General features: G+C 30.5%; 4 protein-coding genes across 7 annotated transcripts in view; 2 read left to right on the forward strand and 2 right to left on the reverse strand.

The window, feature by feature from the left end:
- LOC132943863 (voltage-dependent calcium channel subunit alpha-2/delta-3) overlaps positions 1–2,271 on the reverse strand; it is a 48,467-nt gene extending 46,196 nt beyond the window's left edge. For 2 of the 3 annotated variants that reach the window (XM_061012994.1, XM_061012992.1), the window contains exon 1: positions 1,703–2,270. In XM_061012994.1, the coding sequence (XP_060868977.1) occupies positions 1,703–1,836 (134 nt within the window). In that variant the 5' untranslated portion in view covers positions 1,837–2,270. Of the gene's footprint in view, positions 1–1,702 lie in introns of all 3 variants that reach the window. The other variant, XM_061012991.1, reaches the window with a different exon arrangement.
- A 1,555-nt stretch (positions 2,272–3,826) lies between these two features.
- Positions 3,827–12,286, forward strand: LOC132943864 (glucosidase 2 subunit beta-like). 2 transcript variants are annotated; one of them, XM_061012995.1, is made up of 9 exons: positions 3,827–5,099; positions 7,032–7,244; positions 7,848–8,032; positions 9,985–10,163; positions 10,239–10,317; positions 10,450–10,708; positions 11,232–11,422; positions 11,676–11,825; positions 11,922–12,286. In XM_061012995.1, exons 1-9 carry the CDS (start codon positions 4,985–4,987, stop codon positions 12,066–12,068), a joined length of 1,518 nt encoding a protein of 505 aa, XP_060868978.1. In that variant the 5' UTR covers positions 3,827–4,984; the 3' UTR covers positions 12,069–12,286. The 2 variants fall into 2 exon arrangements, with proteins under 2 accessions (XP_060868978.1, XP_060868979.1); XM_061012996.1 differs by lacking the exon at positions 7,032–7,244 and having other exon boundaries at positions 3,830–5,099.
- LOC132943869 (uncharacterized) lies at positions 8,272–9,447 on the forward strand. Its single transcript, XM_061013001.1, has 2 exons — positions 8,272–8,997; positions 9,077–9,447. The coding sequence occupies exons 1-2, from the start codon at positions 8,598–8,600 to the stop codon at positions 9,445–9,447; spliced, it is 771 nt and encodes a 256-aa protein (XP_060868984.1). The 5' UTR covers positions 8,272–8,597.
- Positions 12,287–13,420: 1,134 nt separating the features above from the next.
- Positions 13,421–18,852, reverse strand: LOC132943867 (GTPase HRas). Its single transcript, XM_061012999.1, has 7 exons — positions 18,363–18,852; positions 17,294–17,342; positions 17,170–17,198; positions 16,937–17,021; positions 16,734–16,876; positions 16,377–16,537; positions 13,421–16,313 (listed from the first exon to the last, which is right to left on the reverse strand). Exons 1-7 carry the CDS (start codon positions 18,391–18,393, stop codon positions 16,242–16,244), a joined length of 570 nt encoding a protein of 189 aa, XP_060868982.1. The 5' UTR covers positions 18,394–18,852; the 3' UTR covers positions 13,421–16,241.
- Positions 18,853–19,827: the final 975 nt, after the last annotated feature.

A 19,827-nucleotide genomic window follows, 5' to 3' on the forward strand; every position in this document is an offset into this window, starting at 1 on the left:
ACACAAAACGCAATTTTGGTGTAAGGTTTGCTGTATAGTTAATAATTTATTGTTGTTATTCTCAATGTTTTTGAAACTTAACTTTATTAGTGATATTTGTTGGCCGGCGCGTTATATAGGCAACTTCGGTGCATCAGTGTGTAGGTAGTATTTACACAGTATCCGTATCCCACGTGCTGTTATCGGAAAACGAATTAAATATTATGGAAATATTTCATTACGACGACAATAACGTGCCAATTACCCATGTAGTCGTGTGTACACGTGGCACGCACAACTACTATTTAATAGGGTACGATGATAAATTCATAGAAATATCACGGGTGGGCGACTATTTTGGTTCATATATGTTTTCATAGTAATGATCTAGTTAAAATAGGTCTTATATTTATTTGTTTTATGATTAGAAATGCTATTGATATGAATCACAATAAAAATAAATAACTTAAAAAGAAGGTAATCCTCACTTACTATTTTGTTTGTTTTATCTACTATACCGTATGAAATAAAATTAAGTATTCTATTTCCCTATGATTTCATGTGTTTGTAATGGAAATAACGTGATAAATAAATCACCTCATAAAAAAAAATAATACCAAAACTCTGTCATTAATAAACCGGGTAACGACTTACAACGATATTTAAACCATGGCTTCATTCAGAACCTAAAACCTAAAAGGAGTATATGAGAACATATGGTATATAATGAAAGATTTTCAATGTTTTTTTATACAAACTCCGCTGATAATTCATTACATTTTAATATAGTATTTTCCCCGTTATAACAGATATTAAGTAATAGTAAAACAAGCGCGTAATAATGTGCCTGCACTATTTGTTATTGTGTATAGTATATTATTATCAACGAGTGTATAATATTATGTTGAATATACTAAACATGCTATTATCTGTGCATAATACATAAATATAATCGAAGCACATTCAACGGCATCGAGTTTCCAAAAGGTTATAACAACAATTGAATAGAACTCTCGACGGATCAATTTCGACACGAACCGTTTGACATAATGGTTCTATAAATAATGACCACATAACACGTATATATAGGTACCTATATAGTTTATACACAATACACGACACGTAATCGTCCACATGTTTACCGAAAACCCTCAAAAGTCCATCCGCTTGTGTTTACAATACTTCTCTGCAATGTTTGGAAACACGTTATATACTTATATACCACAATATTTATACTTGGGTATATAATATTAAAATTACTAAAATACAAAAATGTATATACACTGTAGGCGAGTGATTTACATGTTTTAACTAATTAACAGGTGTTTTAGTTCTAAATATTATGTGACGCACTGGCATGGACGAGTTTGGGGAGAGGGTTGGGCGGGAGCATTTAGGCCCTAAAGTAAACTGTCAATTTTTTTTTAAATCTCAGATATTATTAGGTTATTTTCTTGTTATTTGCACTACTCGTTAATTGTCAAGTAATTTTTATGTTTGTAATACATTGTTCAGTGTACTGTACTCAGAATATTATTTGTTTATCAACTTATAGCAAAAAAACTGACTGTTGGAGAATAAGAAACTACATAGTTTATAATTATGATATGTTAAATTAAATTATTATTAGGTTTAGTATACAGTGTATATTATTATTACAATATTACGGAATTACGAATATTATCTGATATCGTATCATAATAATTATTATCCTATCACTTACTCGTTGTGCGGTATGTCCTCCGCCTGGGCCCGGACGCCGGGTAACGGCGACACGACCACGGCGACCAGCAATACGAAGACGTGCGCGGTGGCTATGACGGGACAACAACAACACGCGCCGCCGGCGAAAAACATGGCGATTTTACCGCGGCACTCACGTTACTTGAACTCACAACGACAACAACAATAACAACGGCGACGAAGACCACCGAAACCGTATGTATAGGTATTAGGTATAAGCGCAAAACGAACGAACAGAAAAAGAACGGAACGGACGAACCAAACGGATGCGATTTTGGCGCGTGAACGCGGCTAACGAAAAACAAAAAATCAAATCGGCTAACCACGGTAACGGCTAATCGCGGGCGAAACGGCGACGGTCGCAGTGACACTCGTCGGCACGCAACCAGGCGGCGGTGACAGCGGCAGCGTCGTCGTCCATTGCGGCGGCGGTGGCGGATGTGTGTGCGGTATAATATACGCGATGCGCACGTCCGCGATGTGTACGCTCGCGTATATGAGTAGTAAAAGTATTATTATACGCGAAATCCGGCGGCGTGCTGCGGCGGCGGCGGCGTCATCGTCCGGGTGTGGAAGCGGCAGCGACGGTGGCGGAGGAGGCGTGGGCGGCGCGTGCGCCCTCCCTCGTCACTGCCGCCGACTGAAAATTTCCTTTTATTATATTGATTCTGCAGACAGATGGGCGCACCCCCTCCCCACGCGCCAAACACACGCTACACACACACACACACACACATATATATAAATGTATATTGTGAATATGTGTGTGTGTGTGTGTGTGTGTGTGTGTACCCCGATCCCAACCCCTTCCCGGAGTTAACATGCCCCCACACTCCCCCCCACCACCGCAGGACAGGCTGTACGCGACGGTACGCCGGCAACGCGACAAATTGAACTCTGCATGTACGACAAAATTCCTGTATGCGCGTATATATAGCTACACGGCCAAGCACGCGGTTGACAGCCATTGAGAGCAGAGTCGTAGACACGGCCGCCGACTTCAGACATATAGTGTATATTGTGTTTATATATATATATAAATATTATGTACATTGGACAAAATTATAACGATACGGAAAATATATAAATGAAAGAATGCGAAAAAAATAATAATAATAGAAACATGATTAAAACTCGACAACCAAGTATTTTTAACCCGGAAAAAAACGTTCTTTTTTAATCGCAAGCCCGTCCCTTTTGTGCGAATCTTTCATTAACGTGTATATTCGTTCGTCGCCACCGCCACCATCTAAAGAATATATTATAACGGGATCGCGTCGGTGACAGCCATCCAAAGCGAAGAACGACTGAACTACGCGAGGGACGAATGTGCGCGTGATGATCACTTGAATGGACCAGCGGAACGCGTTACAGCCAGCCGTCCTCCCGTCCGACAGAAAAGTGCGATTTGTCTGTTGGCTGTTCTACGCGAGTAATATTCTGAATAATGAGTTTCTTTCCAACACACACACACACACACACACACACACACATACACACACATACAAACGCACGTATAATGTATATATACAGTCTGAGAGATAGTATGGTTAGATAGACAGAGAATGAGAGAGAGTAAAAGAGAAGAAGACAAATGAATTAGCTAGAAAACGATGAAAGGCCGTATATTAAAGTAAATATATATATATATATATATATAATGGCCTCACGCCGACACTCATGTCTACCAGTTAAGTACAAAAGGAATAGATTACAAAATATTTTTCGAAAGTTGAATTTTAAAAAAGTATCCCAATAGATCCGCTTTCAAACAAACATAATATCTTACATACCTAAATCAAAAATAAACTGAAAAAGTAGAACATTTTAAAAATCTATAACAATGATTAATAGCACAAATTATTTTTAAAGTTCTAATAAAATATGATAATATAATTAATATTTGGTGAAAAATTGAAGTCTCTACAATTATTAATTTTGAATTACAAGTTAGTAAGTTACTAAGACTTTTTTGAAGACTGGGTAAGCATATTATTTCGTTTTTTTCCGTATATTTTAGATTTTAAGCGGAGGGATTAATGTATTGACTTTACAATGATGTGCGAGTGTGTCTGAATACATGTCAGTATATAAATAGTATAAAAGATGCTTCAATAGTTCAATCTCCAACTTCAAGGGTGATTTCTGATGTTAAATTCTATATAATAGGTACTTTTAAGAGGTTAAAATTAAAATGTCTAGGTATTTTTCAAAATAATCGGGAAAAACGTGAAAAAAATTCAGAAAAAACAGGAATTTTTACGCAAAATCGGTTTTTGACGAATTCGATTATGTTTTTAGTGTAACACTACTAAAACAAATAACCTTAGATTCTTGAATCAATGTTCATCAAATGTTTATATAAGCAATTTGCTATTTTCTATACAAGATAAAATAATTTCAAAATTTTTTTAAGTTTTTTTCTTTTTCAACAAATGTCGAAAAAAATATTTTTGCTTATAGTCAAATACCTTCAAAATGTAATTCAAGGTTCCTCATAAGTTGTTGTTACTGGAAAAAAGTTGAGTTCTTGAGTGTAATCACACAAATGTTTTATTATGAGCGTCTAAAGTTTAAATTTTGATAAAATAGGAATTTACACGTAAAATAACGATTACTCATCAAACCATTTCTTTTATTTTGCTGTAATTCATAAACGAATAAAGGCGCATTCACAGTTACGTCGTGTGTCGTGTCGTTCGAGGGCTTGGTTATTATATGGTTACGACTGGTAACCAATACGGTTTAAAAGTCACCACGGACACCACGGCCTATTATTGTTTGTTCCCGGCCCTTACAGTTGTAGTGTTTGTACATCTTTTTTTTATTAAATTTTTTTTTTTTAAATTTATATATCAATTTTCCACCAACTATCATAATTCATAACACACTATAACCATACCACGGTTTTAGATAGAACTATTTGAAGCCGTGAACCATACTACAACCTTCATACACTGCACAGCAGCTCGTGTGAACACATTTGATAATGTGAGATATAGTACCACGGAATTCTGTGATAGTACTAACACATATTCTCATGATAGTAACTATCGTGTTTTACTATCATCGTGCGACTGCGGCCATAAGGCCTATCTTCAAGACCCCGACAGTCGCCCGATTTGGCCATATTATACCATATCAGTATATCACACTATCTCAATCTTACAGTGAGTCTGGTCGGTGTCCGTTGAACGGAACTGCTGTTAACTTCAAAAATCCAATAATTAATGATTTTTGAATCCTTGAATGGAATAGTATAATGGAAATATTCCATTTTATAATTGTTATACTAATTAATCTTCTACTTCATTCAGTAATTTTGACGGAATGTTCTGTTGGAAACTTTGAAATCATAAAAGGGATCCCAATAGAAAGTAAGTTTAACCAGTTTAGGTATTCTATACAATGTTGAATAATATATCATAATTGGTGCCTTTTGGGCAAATAGAATCAATTTATAAATTTATAAAATGTTTACAATATTTTCGACAGCTTTTGATAGGTACTTATGTACTTACTTATTAGTTATTTTCTTAGAACAATAAGGTTCAATCATTATTCACAATTTAAACAAAAAAATAATACTCACACAGTTTTAGATGATGTATTTCATTTTTTTTTCTTTATTACGTAATTAATTTTATCAACATATTATGTACCTTTTTAATGTTTTTACAATGCTGCAATAAAAATATTACAAATTATGTAAAATAAAGAGAAATATAATCTTTATTTATTTGGTTGGTCTTTGATATCTCCTAGGAAGATAGTTTGTTATTGGTATATTTTAACCTAGATTCAGAAATATCTTTAAGCATTACATTTGTAAATAGCTAATATTAATGTCATTCATAGAAATTCTACTTTTCAAAGTACCTAGTGAAAATGTAAAATGAATATTGTTTTTTATCTAAATTAATTTTTGTTTTAAAATATAAATATATGTATATACTAATTGATCCCGTGCACTTTGTTGCCAGTAAAAAATGGCAACTCTTAAAAATAATATGTTTGTTCAACTCCTTTGGGTGTAACTAGCTACAGTAAGTGCAACTCAGCCAGGGTGGTAGACAATCCAACTACGTCAGAACGCGGACAAAGAGCAACTCATCCACCTTTGTAGGCAATGTTCGAAAAATTCTATTTGATGTAAGGTTGTACCTGATCCACCCTAATAACCAATAACAACCAATAATAAATAAATACTAATTTCCACCCTTAATCTACCCTCAAAATTTAAAATCGATAGCTCTTCTAGGTTTCGGCCCTGTGTTGATTATGAGTCACTCAGGATAGTCTCGTGTATATTTACAGATTAAATTGTTTGTAACATTAAGATTATTAATAAGAAGATTTAGAAATAGATAAATAAAATGTAAATAAAAATAAATACATCAAAATGACCTATAATATTTCCAGTTACTGGGACACCAAATTTAGCATAAAGATAATTATTATAATAAATTTCAAATAAAAATGGGAAAATATGTTGCCAGCTGTAACCAATTCGCAATAACCACTGTAAACAGTATGATTGGCCATTTCACATCCATAATCCTCAGCAGTGGAGAAGTTATTACCATTTGAATTGTAAGACATAAAATATAGTTATTCCAAATATCAGAGACATACGAAACAATTATATTTCGGATCTCCTGACATCTTTCTTGAGTGTTTAACAAATGAAATTAAATTGAACGGAAAGAGCAAGCACCATCACAGATAATTGATACAACTATTTGAGGTGTCAAACGTCAATATTCCATTGACAAAAATCTCTTCAAACGAAGACATTTTTTACAAAATACAATTATATTGAATATATAAATTTTTGAATGTACCGACTATGTTTTATAATGAAAATAAACAATAATAATAAAGTATGTTGTACATGCGTATACAATATACATGTAAAATATTGCTTTTGCTAATTTTAACACCTTAAAATCAAAATTTTGCAAAATCATTTCTTAATGCACGGTGAAATTATAATATTAATCTACCCTCAAAATTTCAAATCGATAGCTGTATTAGGTTTGGCTCTGCGTTATTATGAATCAGTCACTCTCGCTCAGGACACTCGCTTATATAATATATAGGTAGATAATAGGTACCTTTTTTTTTTGTTTTCCTTTTTTAACAAACATCTGAATGAACAATACTACGCCTCTTCTGCCATCATTATTTGGTGGATAGATAATAGATACCTAGATAATTTGAATAATTAAAATATAATAAATTTAATTTATTCCATTACCCTATTTATTCATCATTTTTTTCATGATCATGTTGGCATTGTGTTGTAGATGCCAAACTATATGCCCACGGCAAGGACTTCTCTTGTTTCGATGGCACTTTAACTATTCCTTATTCATATATTAATGATGATTATTGTGATTGTATTGATGCAAGTGATGAGCCAGGTACCTCAGCATGTCCAAATGGCACATTTTACTGTTCAAATAAAGGACATTTTCCTTCCGTTGTGCCGTCATCACGTGTGAATGATGGAATTTGCGGTACCTATAACATTTAATATAACATTATACTATATTATATTATACAAAATATAATCTCAGTAATTCTAATCCTGAGTATTGTAATTCTAAAAAACTGTATAATGGTAATAGGTATTTCTGAACTATATTATATGCAAGATAACAATTTTTTCTTATTGTTTAAATGGTTTAAATGTATTAATATTTCATAAATTATAAGTAGGTACCTAAAAAAAAAAATAGCCTTAATATCATAAAGTTTAAACTCTTGTTCTTGAAAATGTAATTTAAAAATAGCAAATGTTAACTTATTACTACTTTAAATTGAACTAAATAATCATTAAACATTTATCTTTATAAAATGTAAATAGTAAAAGAATTTTGAAATACATAATTATTTTAAGAGTTTATTATAGGTACATATATTATTAAAAATTATCTTATAGACGCTGTTTAATCCAGGGGTATAATCATTCTTAACACTTAGTAGGTAGGCAATAGGCAACTATAAATATTATTTAAATTTAACAAATATAAATTAGTTACTTTTTTAATCTTATTTATTGTAACACCTATCAATCAAGATAAGTTTAATCTGTTTAATGGACATTACATTTTAAACAGATTGTTGTGATGGGTCTGATGAGTGGGCTAGTAATTTCCAAAAAGGTGCTTGTCAAAACACATGTGAAAATCTTAGCCGTGAAGCTAGAGGTGAAGCAAATAGAGTTCATAATTTATACGCTCTTGGATTTAAAATAAGAGAACAACTCATTGCTAAAGGCAAATATCTTTTATTACAGAAACAGGTAAGACATTTTTATTTAGGTATATTATACACATTGGAACGAATATAAATACATAGCTTCCTTTACTCTCGCAGTCCTACCCATCACCATTTTAATAATAAAAAATTAAACAGTAAATAAAAACTCATACATGATATCCTTATATAGTTTAACTCATATGTTACCAACTTATCAAAATGTCAAATAGGTACCTAACATATTTTATTTCAAAATTATATACAATAAGTTTTAATATTTAATTTGTTACATTTACTACAATTTGATTAGTTATGACAATCAACAAAAACTAGAATAAATTACCAAAAACACAACAAAAATAAGTATTATATGCCTGAATTAATTCAATTAAGATAAAAATGACACAATTCCATTCAAAATACAAATATACAATATAATATAGCCCCTATTTTCTATAAAAAAAATAATAAAAAAAAAACCTTATAGGTTATCAGTTATATGTTGGTATTTGTACCTACAAATTATAATTATTATTTATGTGTACAAATAACTTAGCAACAGATATTCAATTTTTAATTTATCACCATATTAAAAACTTTAATACAACATGAACAAATGTGATTGTAAAAATCAAAATTGTAATCACAATAATGTTTATGTACAGCCGCCAAGAGGTAAATCATATGCAAAACATGGAACTTATATTCGTCCAGATATTCCTATGCAGTATAAAACCGAACAAAAATTATCTTATAAGAACTATCCTATTAATGGATTTATAAATATTAATTCATCTTCAAAAAGTAACTGCTTTGAAGATAATTTAAAATTTGGTTTTCAATATCCAACAGTAACTATTCAACAATCCAGTTACAAAAAATGGACAATTTCAGATGAGTTGGATATTAAAAAACCAAGAGACTGTTCTGATTTAATTGGGCGTGGTTCTATAGACTTAAATACTACTAAACATTTTGACTTTCAAAGAAAAAACATTACTCCCCAAAGTAAAGAGTTCATTATAGTTCATATAATTATAATTTATTGTCAATAATAAACTAAAATATTCCAATTTAATATAAATAGGTAAACACTATGAACAACCTTGCAGTGTTTTTAAGTTAAATACTCAAAATGAAATTCAATCTACAATTTATCAAACATCTTATATGGATTCTAAAATAGAAAAAAAGAATGTTGATATTTTCAAACCTAAAAGTGCTTACATTAACCCAACAAAAAAAATGGAAACAATGACAACAAATAATATAAATTATAAAAATTGGATCAGGAATTCAAATAATTCAAATATAAAGACTAGGAACGATTGCCAAACAAAAAAACCTATAGAACATCAAACTTCATACAATTACTGTTACACTGTACCAGGAACATATATTAAAGAAGTTACATTTTCATCAAATGATGATTTATGTATTAAAGAGTGTTGTGATTAAAATGGATTAATAAATATTCTATCTCATTATATGTATGACATTTTAAATTTAATTGTATTAATAAATATTGGGTAGGGGCCAAAATTATAAGTACATAAATATTTAGAGGTTCCAATCAGATTTAATTATATAGCAGTGATCATAAAATGGGCTGGGAGTTTGTTGAAAGATTCATGAGGTAGGTGCATGAAACAGTTAAGTGGATAGTTGTAGTTTTAATTCATGACACATTTGGAGACATTATAACTTATAAGCCACGTTGCCGTGATCGTTGGTTCTCTCGAACTCTGATGAAACCCTTACATCAATGAACTAATAGATAAAATATGTGAATCGTAATTAAGGTCAGCATTTAGCTGAAAATCTAGGTATTTTTTTTATTGAGAATAGGTATTAGATTATATATTAGAATTATTTATCAAATATTTGTGATTGAGTGAATATTTTTTGAAAACTGTTATATAACAATTCAATCACAGCTTTACAAATATAATACAAGTTATTTATCAATATTTTCAATTTTGTTTTGTTCTTTAGAATAAGATTCTTCACCTCTTGACCAAAACAAAAGAAGCGCAGTTTAATAGAAGTAGTATGTTCAATGACAAAGAAATAGCTAAAGAAAAAGAAAAAAAAGCTATAGAGGAGGAAAAATTAAATCAGCAAAATAAAGCAATCAAAATATTTAATGAAATTGATACTAACAAAGACAACAAGTACAATTATTTTAATATCTATTAAAAGACTAAATTATATGTTAGAAAATTCACAATAAAAAAAATCTTATTTAGAATTGAAGTGGAAGAAGTAATTGCTTACAGTACTTTTGATCAAAATCAAGATGGTTTGGTTTCACAAGATGAAATTAATGTAAGTTAAATAGATAAATTAAATTATTAACATACCTATCAATAGAGGTAAAATACACCTAGTATTTTATTCATTTAGTTTTTGAACAAAATGCTCTTTGCTTCATTTAAAATATTTATTATATTTGTATAGTATTTTATGGAAAATAAAAAGGAATTTGATCTAAAGGATTTTATGGCAAATGGCTGGAATCGTGTAAACCTGTTAATTTTTACAAAATCTTTTGATGAAAAACAACATCTAGCTAAAAGAAATGTCAAAAAAGATATCGTAAATCAAGATTTTAATCATAGTTCTGATAATGAAACTGAAAAATATAATATTGAAGATATTGAAGCTATAAGAATTAATAAATTATTATATACTGAAAAAACCAAAATCATAATTAATGGTAATTTATTATATCTATACAATTTCTAAATAAATGTTCATACTATTAATCAATACAAAATCAAAAACTGGGGAATGGTTCATGTCTGTTATTAGGTACCTACTCATTAGGGGCAATATTTAGACAAGACCTAGGTTAAACATTTGAAAACAGCTTAATAATTTTGACTTAAGAGATGACTAAATTATTTGTAAAACTTCTTCTATAAAAAAATTATGTATTTATATTTCAAGAAAATTATGTATAATCGAGAATCATTGTATAGTGTAGTTCGTGCAGACTGTAGATCAAGCATGTAGAACATCAAATGGGCTAAAAATATTGAATCAAATACTATGGTCTATGACTGCTCGAATAACTTATCAAATAAAAATTCTTTTACTGTCACTATATTAGCCAATGGTCCTTGAGGCCACTGGCCCGAAAAAAATGTAGGGCCGCACGTTTGTCATGCCCTGCTGTAGATGATTATTTAATTTGTGTGATACATTTTGTACACGTTTATTATTAATTGTTATTTTAGAATCAAAAAAAACTCGTGAATTATTTGAAGAGGCTGATAGAACAGTTAAAGATCTTCAAAAACAAGTATATGAATTAAAAAAATCAATAAGTAAAAATTTTGGTCCTGATGACGAATTCGCTGCTTTAGATGGACAGTGCTATGAACTGACTAATGATGAATACATATATAAATTATGTCTCTTTGAAAAGGTAAGATAAAGTATTTACAGCAGAAGCCGTGAACACATGAACACTTTTGGACCAAGTGTGTCAATTAAACGATTGTTTCTAATAGGCGATTTGTTTCTACTTATAGTAGGCCCTAGACATTTTGTCTCAATATCGTGATTGTATCTTTTATCCGTGTTCCTAATAAACAGCTTCTACTATATTTCAATTTAAATTGCATCTTCTCCCTTCGGCAATACTTTTAAGTGGATGTTACTGAGTTTATTTGCTATAGATAACTCAATGGCCAATAAAGGGAGGACCTGAAGTACACTTGGGTGTCTGGAAAGATTGGGCAAACTTTCAGAATGACGAACCTCAATATCATACCATGCTTTATGATAGAGGACAACAATGTTTAAATCATTATCAAAGGTTTGCTTATGTAAGTATTTTTCACATGTTCAGTGAACAAACATTAATAATTTTATATTGTATTATTGTGAATAAATATTAATAACACATATTACCTTAAAAACAGGTTCACTTGAGTTGTGGTTTAAATCCTAAACTTATATCGGTGTCAGAGCTTAACCGATGTGAATACCTAATGGAATTTGAATTGCCCTCAGTATGTGTAATAGAAGATAATAAATATTTAAGAGAACTTGAACGAGAAGAATTATAACCATAAATACTATTAACTTATACTTAAAACAATTTTGTGTTAAATTGGTTTTTATTCCTCATCAATTAAGAATATTAAACATGTTTAAAAAATAATGTACATAATAGATATATTAGTGACAGTACTAAGTACTACAAATGCAGAAATTAATTTCATAATATTAAATATGCTGTGTTACCCCTGTTATTAATAAAATAAAATTGTTAGTTAAATTACTAGTTATGTAAATTTCATATTGTTAAAACTATCATTATTTCAATATTAACAACTCCAAAAAATGTATAATTATGTTATATGTTGGAGCTGATTTGTATTTTGTACAAAAACTTCCCATCTTCCAAACAGGAAAAAATCTTATGTCTCTTAATATAATCAGATTTTGGACATTTTTTTTTCTTTTGAAAAATTAAGATTGCATTGGGAATTTAGATTTAAAAAACTTTATTTTCAGAAGTTATAATCATTTAACTATTTACTAAATTTTAAGTATTTTGAAATCTATTTTCCTGGTGTTATTTAATATTGGAGTTCAATGAGACCTGATAAAGCATAAAACTTTTCTCTTTCAAGAAAAAAATCAGTAATCACTAAACTGACTTTAACGAGGCATAACCGTTTTTCCCATAGTAATTTCTGGTAATTTAAATGGGTTTTAATTTTAATTTAGGTATTTCCAACACGTAACGTAACTAGAAACTGGCAGAACTTTTGCTCCTACAAATCATTATTTCAAATTTAAAAACAAAACCCAGTTTTATTGCTTGAAACGCTTGGGAAAATATTTGAATACCATCAGATTTTATATAATTTAAAGTTTAAACAAGTAGATAATTATTATCTAATGATCTGTATAGTATTTGAGTACATAATTTTACTTCCTAATGTCTGTTCTTTACTGCGCTTCCTCATATGTACTATGTATGGTTATTAATTAGTATTCAATTATTAGAACTCAATCACAACAGTTCATGTCTTTAGCATTGTCTATTGATTTTAAATATTGTATATAATTATTTTGTTACCTACATGCATAACTTGGAAATAACTTACAGTTTTCATATAAATTATCAATGCAGGGGACATAATATTATCTATATTTATACATATGAAGCCATTAAACGTTATGGAGAATCGTTTAGTTCTAATAGTTATTACAATTGTCATAAAAACAGTTAGAATCAAATATTGATGGTCAAATAATTATTAAAATATATTAAGTATAATTAGGTATTTAAGTTAAACATTTATTAAAAATTGTTCCAAGATATGTATGAACCAATTTAATAGCTTCGTATAAATGCAGTAATAAATTAGAAACCAAGGTAATAAAATATTAATTCATTAATCACACATTTTAAAGGAATCAAAATTCACATTTTTTTAAATATATTATCAGATAGCATTATATTATAATAAGTTTTGGTAATAACATGCTGATTGTATCCTAATATAATGATCACAAAAATTAAAAAAATTAAATAAAAATACTAATAAAAAATGATTTTCTTAACATCTTGATCAAACATGAACTTCAACATGAAAAGCTCGTTAAATTACAATATATATAATGTAGTCAAATTATGAGTATTATAAATGTCCAATGAGGCCTTTGTTGAAATAGTTAACTTAATTATAGTATATGTTTTTGTTCTTTTGCAATAATAAAATTATCCCCAAAGGCCAAAGGTATCTTTCACTAAGTATTAGTCCTGTATTTTAAACAATTTAACTAAAAAAAATTATCATTAAAAAAAAAAAAATAATAATAATAAATAATAATAAAATTGAAACAACTACAATCATAATGAATATTTTAATATTAGGTGTGTATAAAAAATAAGACTTAAGAAATAAATACTTGAATAGTGAGTATAGTTTTGGCACGGATGTCCTACTTATAATCCCTGTAAGTCATCTGCACCTTCTGATCAGGTCAACATATATTTTATTTTATAAACATAAAAAAAAACAATTATCAATAAAATATATATATGCAACTACTGATCACAAGGCAGAGTGGAAATAGAAATCTTCTAATAAAATAAGTAAAAATAATTTGAACAGGAATTATAACATAGTTTTATATTGACCAAATGTATTTGTAATTTAAAAAAAATGATATACATTTTAACTAGAAATAATTAAAGTATTACATTTCGTTGATTTTATACTATGATTTAAGTAAAAAGAAAATAAAGTAGTTAAACCAGTTAACCATTCAAAAGATAAGATAATAATATTGTTTATTGATGTTGAGGATGCTATACCTGCTTGCATTGTCTGTTTTAACAGGACACTACACAGCCATTTGTTGTTTTATGCCGGTATACATGGTCAATTTAAGTTTACATAAATTGACTATGCATACGGACATCAGTCTTACAAGTGCGTTACATACCAAGCTCAGCAGATCACGTTAAGCTCTGTATATTTAAAAATAAGAGTGAATACCTATTATGAAAATTGATGGTAAGAACTTTATCTGTGTTTGTATGTGGTTTTTTTTACAATAGTTTAATTTTTTAGCGAGTTATACGTATATAATATAGCGTAAATTAAAACTGCCCATAACCCACTTATAAGCTGAATTTTTGTAAAAAAAACCTCCTACAAACAGAGATAATATTCTTACCATCAAGTTTCAAAATAGGTTGATTCACTCTAATTTTTAAACTAACGGAGTTAAGCGTGATCTGCTGAGTGCTGATTTGCTATGTTATGCACTTGCAAGACAGAGACAACCAATACCTGTGTAGTGTCCTCTTACATTAGAGCACGAACACGAACAAATGTTACCAAACGAACCAAAGTAAATAGTATAACCGAAAAAGTACAAATGCATTTGTACACGTTCAGAAGCATTTACTCCAAAGGCAGTTGATCAAAGCGTTCGATATGGGTTCGAATTCGTTCATTAATTCGTGTTCGGGCTCTAATGTAAACCCACCTTTACAAACGCATAACATATCAAACTGTATGTTCTGAATAATTTATTGAACTCTGTTATTTTTAATATTAGGGTGAATACTACCAAATTTAAGTAAGAATATTATCTAGTGCATAACAGGTTTTTTTTATACTTCAACCATTTTAAATGAGTAATGGATTTAAAAGTGTACAAAATCATAACTCACTTTAAAATTTCAATATAAAAAAACCTGTCATTCATTACATAATATTATTACTTCTAAATTTGGTAATAGGTCATTTCACTTTAAAATTAAACATAACAGTGAAGAGATGTCAGTGCCCCATTTGTTTTCTATCTCTGGCCCATGTGCAACATAAACGAAATGCATTTACTAAAATAATATTTTTTTTAGGTATGACGTATCGATTTGTCCAAATATTATCTCAAAGCAATTTAATATCCATTTAAATGTATAACATTTATTATTTTTATTTTTAAAGTTGTATATTGTCAAATAATAAAAAATTTAATACTGATATGTCGTACCTAAAAATATTATCCTTTATAATTCTTGTAATTGGTAATTTCATTAAAAAATGATTTTACATGTATGCTATTGATCTATATTGCTAATGAGTCAGAGGAAACAAATATTGCGCTGACATACTCTTAAACAAATTATTCAGACCATGCAATTTGTTATGTTATGAGTTTGTTAGACGGAGACAACACATGCGGGTATGACATCCTCTCAAACAATAAAATCACATACATATTGACTAAAAAAAAAAAAAAATAATAATAAATTGTAGTAAAGCCTATGCACAAATCAATAGCTCCTATGAATACTGGAAGCACGATTTTGAGAAAAATAAATGGGGCAGGAAAATATTTCAGATAATCGAATAACACTATAAATATATATTTTTTAAATTTTTATTAATAATAAGACGATAAAAATAGCAATATTAAAATCGGATCTCAAAACAAGATGTCAGCTTGTTAAAGGGGTCCTCTGTATAATGTTCTTTCTTTGAACATAAATTTCTATTGATCGGGATTCCAAAAGTTATTATTTTTTTTTTGTTTATCATTCAAATAAATATATTCAATACATGCTTTTAACTGAACAATATTATAAATGATGAAAACACACTTTCCTGAGCCAAAAGTGTGTTTACATTAATTAAAATACGACGAGGACACTCTTGTTCGGTCCTTTTTTAATTTAAATAAAAAAATTCCATTTGTTTCACTCATATTCAAAAGAGGTAACAGTGCTTGCGTTTCCTTCTTGGTTTTGCTTTACGTTTTTCTCGCAACCTTTGTTCTTTCTATAATATTAATAAATAATTATAATCCTAATACAAAATATACACTATTAAATGACTACTTACATCTTTCCTAATTTCTCTAACCAAAGTGTAAAACGCTTCATCAACACCTTGTCTCGTTTTAGCTGATGTCTCAATAAATGGTACACCATATTGTTTAGCTAAATCAGATGCTGCTTTAACATCTATCGCTCTACTTTGTAGATCACACTTATTTCCTACCACTGAAAATTAAAGTTAATTTAAAGTAGGTAATTATTAATTCAACATTTCAAACAATTTATAATTTATCAGAATCTAAATATCTGAATGGATAATACTTCAAGTGTTTAAAATATTGTGATAAATAAACATGATACCAAAAGTAATAATAATTTACATCATAATAAGAGTTCAACGAATAAATACTTTGATACTTACAAACCATTGGGACGTCCTCCGCATCTTTTACTCGTTTTATCTGTTCCCTGTAATTACTGATATCTTCAAATGATTTGGTATTATTAATAGCAAATACAAGAAGAAAACCTTCACCGGTTCTCATATATTGATCACGCATAGCACTATAAAAAAATATATATTATTAACTTCTTGTAATAACAAATTGTATAAAACAATCTTACCTATATTCTTCTTGACCCGCCGTGTCTAAAATATCAAGTAGACACGTTTCTCCATCAATTACTACTTGTTTACGATAAGAATCCTCTGAAAATAAACAGCAACATCATTAATATAAATTATGCTCACATCAAGTATATAAAATGTACTATCTAAAAAATGATCAACAACTAAAAAGGTAATTACCTACATATTAGGTTTCCCTAAATAAAATAAATACTAATATAAAACTAACCAATTGTTGGATCATACTCGTCCACAAAGCTGTAAAATAAAAAAAAATATACTTATAAGTTAACTTTAAACTAAAATAATAGTAAAATATTTTAAGTATTGTAATGAATGAAATTAAAACATACTGATTCTGTATTAACTGTATTGTTAAGGCACTTTTACCGACGCCGCCAGCTGAAAAACAGAATGTTAAATAATGCATTAAGAATAATATATAATATAACTTAATATATATTATATACCTACTTAAGGCATAATAGCAACAATTATTCAATTTAATAATTTTGTTAAATGTACAACTTGTTGGTAGGTATACAGAAATCGGTATTCATAGGTTATGAAACTGACTAATATATACCTAAGTTTTTATGAATTTTCTGTTAGTAGTATGTATTCATAAATAGACTATAAATTATTTCCCTTATACAAACGTTCTTACACCTTTAAATCTCAATAAAAAGTAATAAATCTAGCCAATGACTACAACCAATAAATAATAATAGTAGACAAAGTAAACATTAAGATATAGGTAAATTATGAAGTTTTAAGTGTGAAGAATAGTTTCAAATGAATAATTATATTTTAATACTGAACTAAATCAAAAAATAACTCTTAGTTGAAAGCAATGAAAATACATTTTGTGAAATTGATAAGATAAAAGAATGAACAATAAGTACTGCGAAAAAAACTTTAAACCTAAAAAGAACCAAGGATGAAAATTTTTCAAATTTTTTTTCCAAACAATGTTAAGAGATAAGATTCAGGGAGTTGATCTACAGATCTACAAGACCTTAAAAACTCATTGAATATGAGTGTAGGATGTACTTAGTTTGGGTAGTATGTGAGTGAATTGAATCGAGTGTGTTGGTCAGATCGTACGGGACGATTGTCAATTTACTCAATTTATAGACACCGGAGAGGAAGGAAGCCTCAACGGAAATCAGCGCGAGTAACACACATACTGCCTTCGGCTCACAGCCAATAACGCACTCGTCAAGGGTCGGCGAAACGCTAGACGATGGTCATATACACAGAACAAGTCGTGCAATTTGGACGGGCGCCGGGTACAGGGATCGGACATTTGGCCCGTACAAAATACCTACACTCTGTCGGGGTTTTTAGTGATTGGCGCTGGTTGTGGATGTGCTCACACAAAATCGCTATACGTCCGTGGGTAGTGCAACAACTACTTACCACCGACGACGACCAGTTTGTATTCAGTCATTATTTAATTATATTCGTCTTCGGCTTCGTCGTCGTCGTCTGGTCGGTCACAGCAGAGCAAGACAAAGGGCGCTCTTGTGCGGCGTTGTGGTCGGTGGTCACTGGTCCCGTGCGGTGCTACACCGGTCGGCGGCGGCGTTCGGCTTGACGACGGCGTCAACTTATACCGCAGAGGCGACGACAATAACCACGGGTAACGACAATATCGCGGAAAAAAATACGCGAAACACACCCCGACCGTAATGTATACCGATTAGCGAAGACGGAAAAAAAAGGTGTTTTGGTTTTTTTCCTTCTTTCTTTTCTTTTTTTTTTTTTATTATTATTCTCTAAAAGGGGCGTGACATTTATTTATTTATTTTTTGTTTACAGCACAGCCATCTTTTGTACGGCGCACGCAGCCTGTCCAACTGTCCGCTATGTACGTTCCTCGGCGCGCGCGTCGCAGTCGACGTCGCCGTCGTCGTCGTCCGTCGACCGTCGTAACTCGTTATCCGTACTTCGTAGTCTTCGTCATTGATAAGTGATAACGTAACAATATATTATATCATAAAAAATTTAAAATATCGTCGTTGTGCAACCGCAACGGGTGTCTGACGTCCGTTTGGCGAGCGCCGAGCAGTGAGCACCATTAGTCAGTAGGATGCAGCAGGCGGCATCTATTGCAGCCGATCCGTTATGTTATCATTTTTATTATTCCATATTCGGACGGACGATATTTAAACCTTACGAAAAACTCAAAAACGATGAATTGGATAAATAATTATACGAACACGAAAATGTATTCAACTGAAACTATATAAGCCACAAGCCCACAAACAGTTTCTAGTTACTAGTACTTTCTACTTAGTACCCGAGACGACGACGATGACTTAAATCCGACATGTCGTGGCCGGTGGAAAGTGGCAACATCGTTGTTTTTCTATAGATATATTTATTATAGTATGTAATATTTATTTATATTAATTGAGAATAATTGTAATATTATCGTAGAAGGTAGTGGAAGTTGTGTGCGGACGTGCAGTGATCGGCGGCGCGTGATATCTGTGAGAAACTATTGCGATCGTGCCTGAATGCCGTTTGGCGTTTGTGTCACACTGGTGATAGGTGACTGATAGGATAATGGCATGGATTATGGATAATAAAGGAAATAGGAATGGATAGGCTACGGCGGATAATATTATTACTCTAATGGACACGATGTAGAGAAGATAAGGTGACACCACGACTTGTACATATTATTCCGGTCGTAAATTTTTCGGCAGTTTGGTATCGTACAAATGTCTCGTGTAGGTAACGCCACCATTCACCCGAAGGCCGGTTTTTATATTGTGAATACCACGGACTAGATAGAGACTAGAGAGGACTGGAAACGAGCAAATTTTTAACGGGTCCGAAGTATCTCAACTGATTTCTGTATTACATAGCTGGTTCT

The sequence above is a fragment of the Metopolophium dirhodum genome, chromosome 4 (assembly GCF_019925205.1).
Source record: "Metopolophium dirhodum isolate CAU chromosome 4, ASM1992520v1, whole genome shotgun sequence".
In the NCBI taxonomy this organism is placed as follows: Eukaryota; Metazoa; Arthropoda; class Insecta; order Hemiptera; family Aphididae; genus Metopolophium; species Metopolophium dirhodum.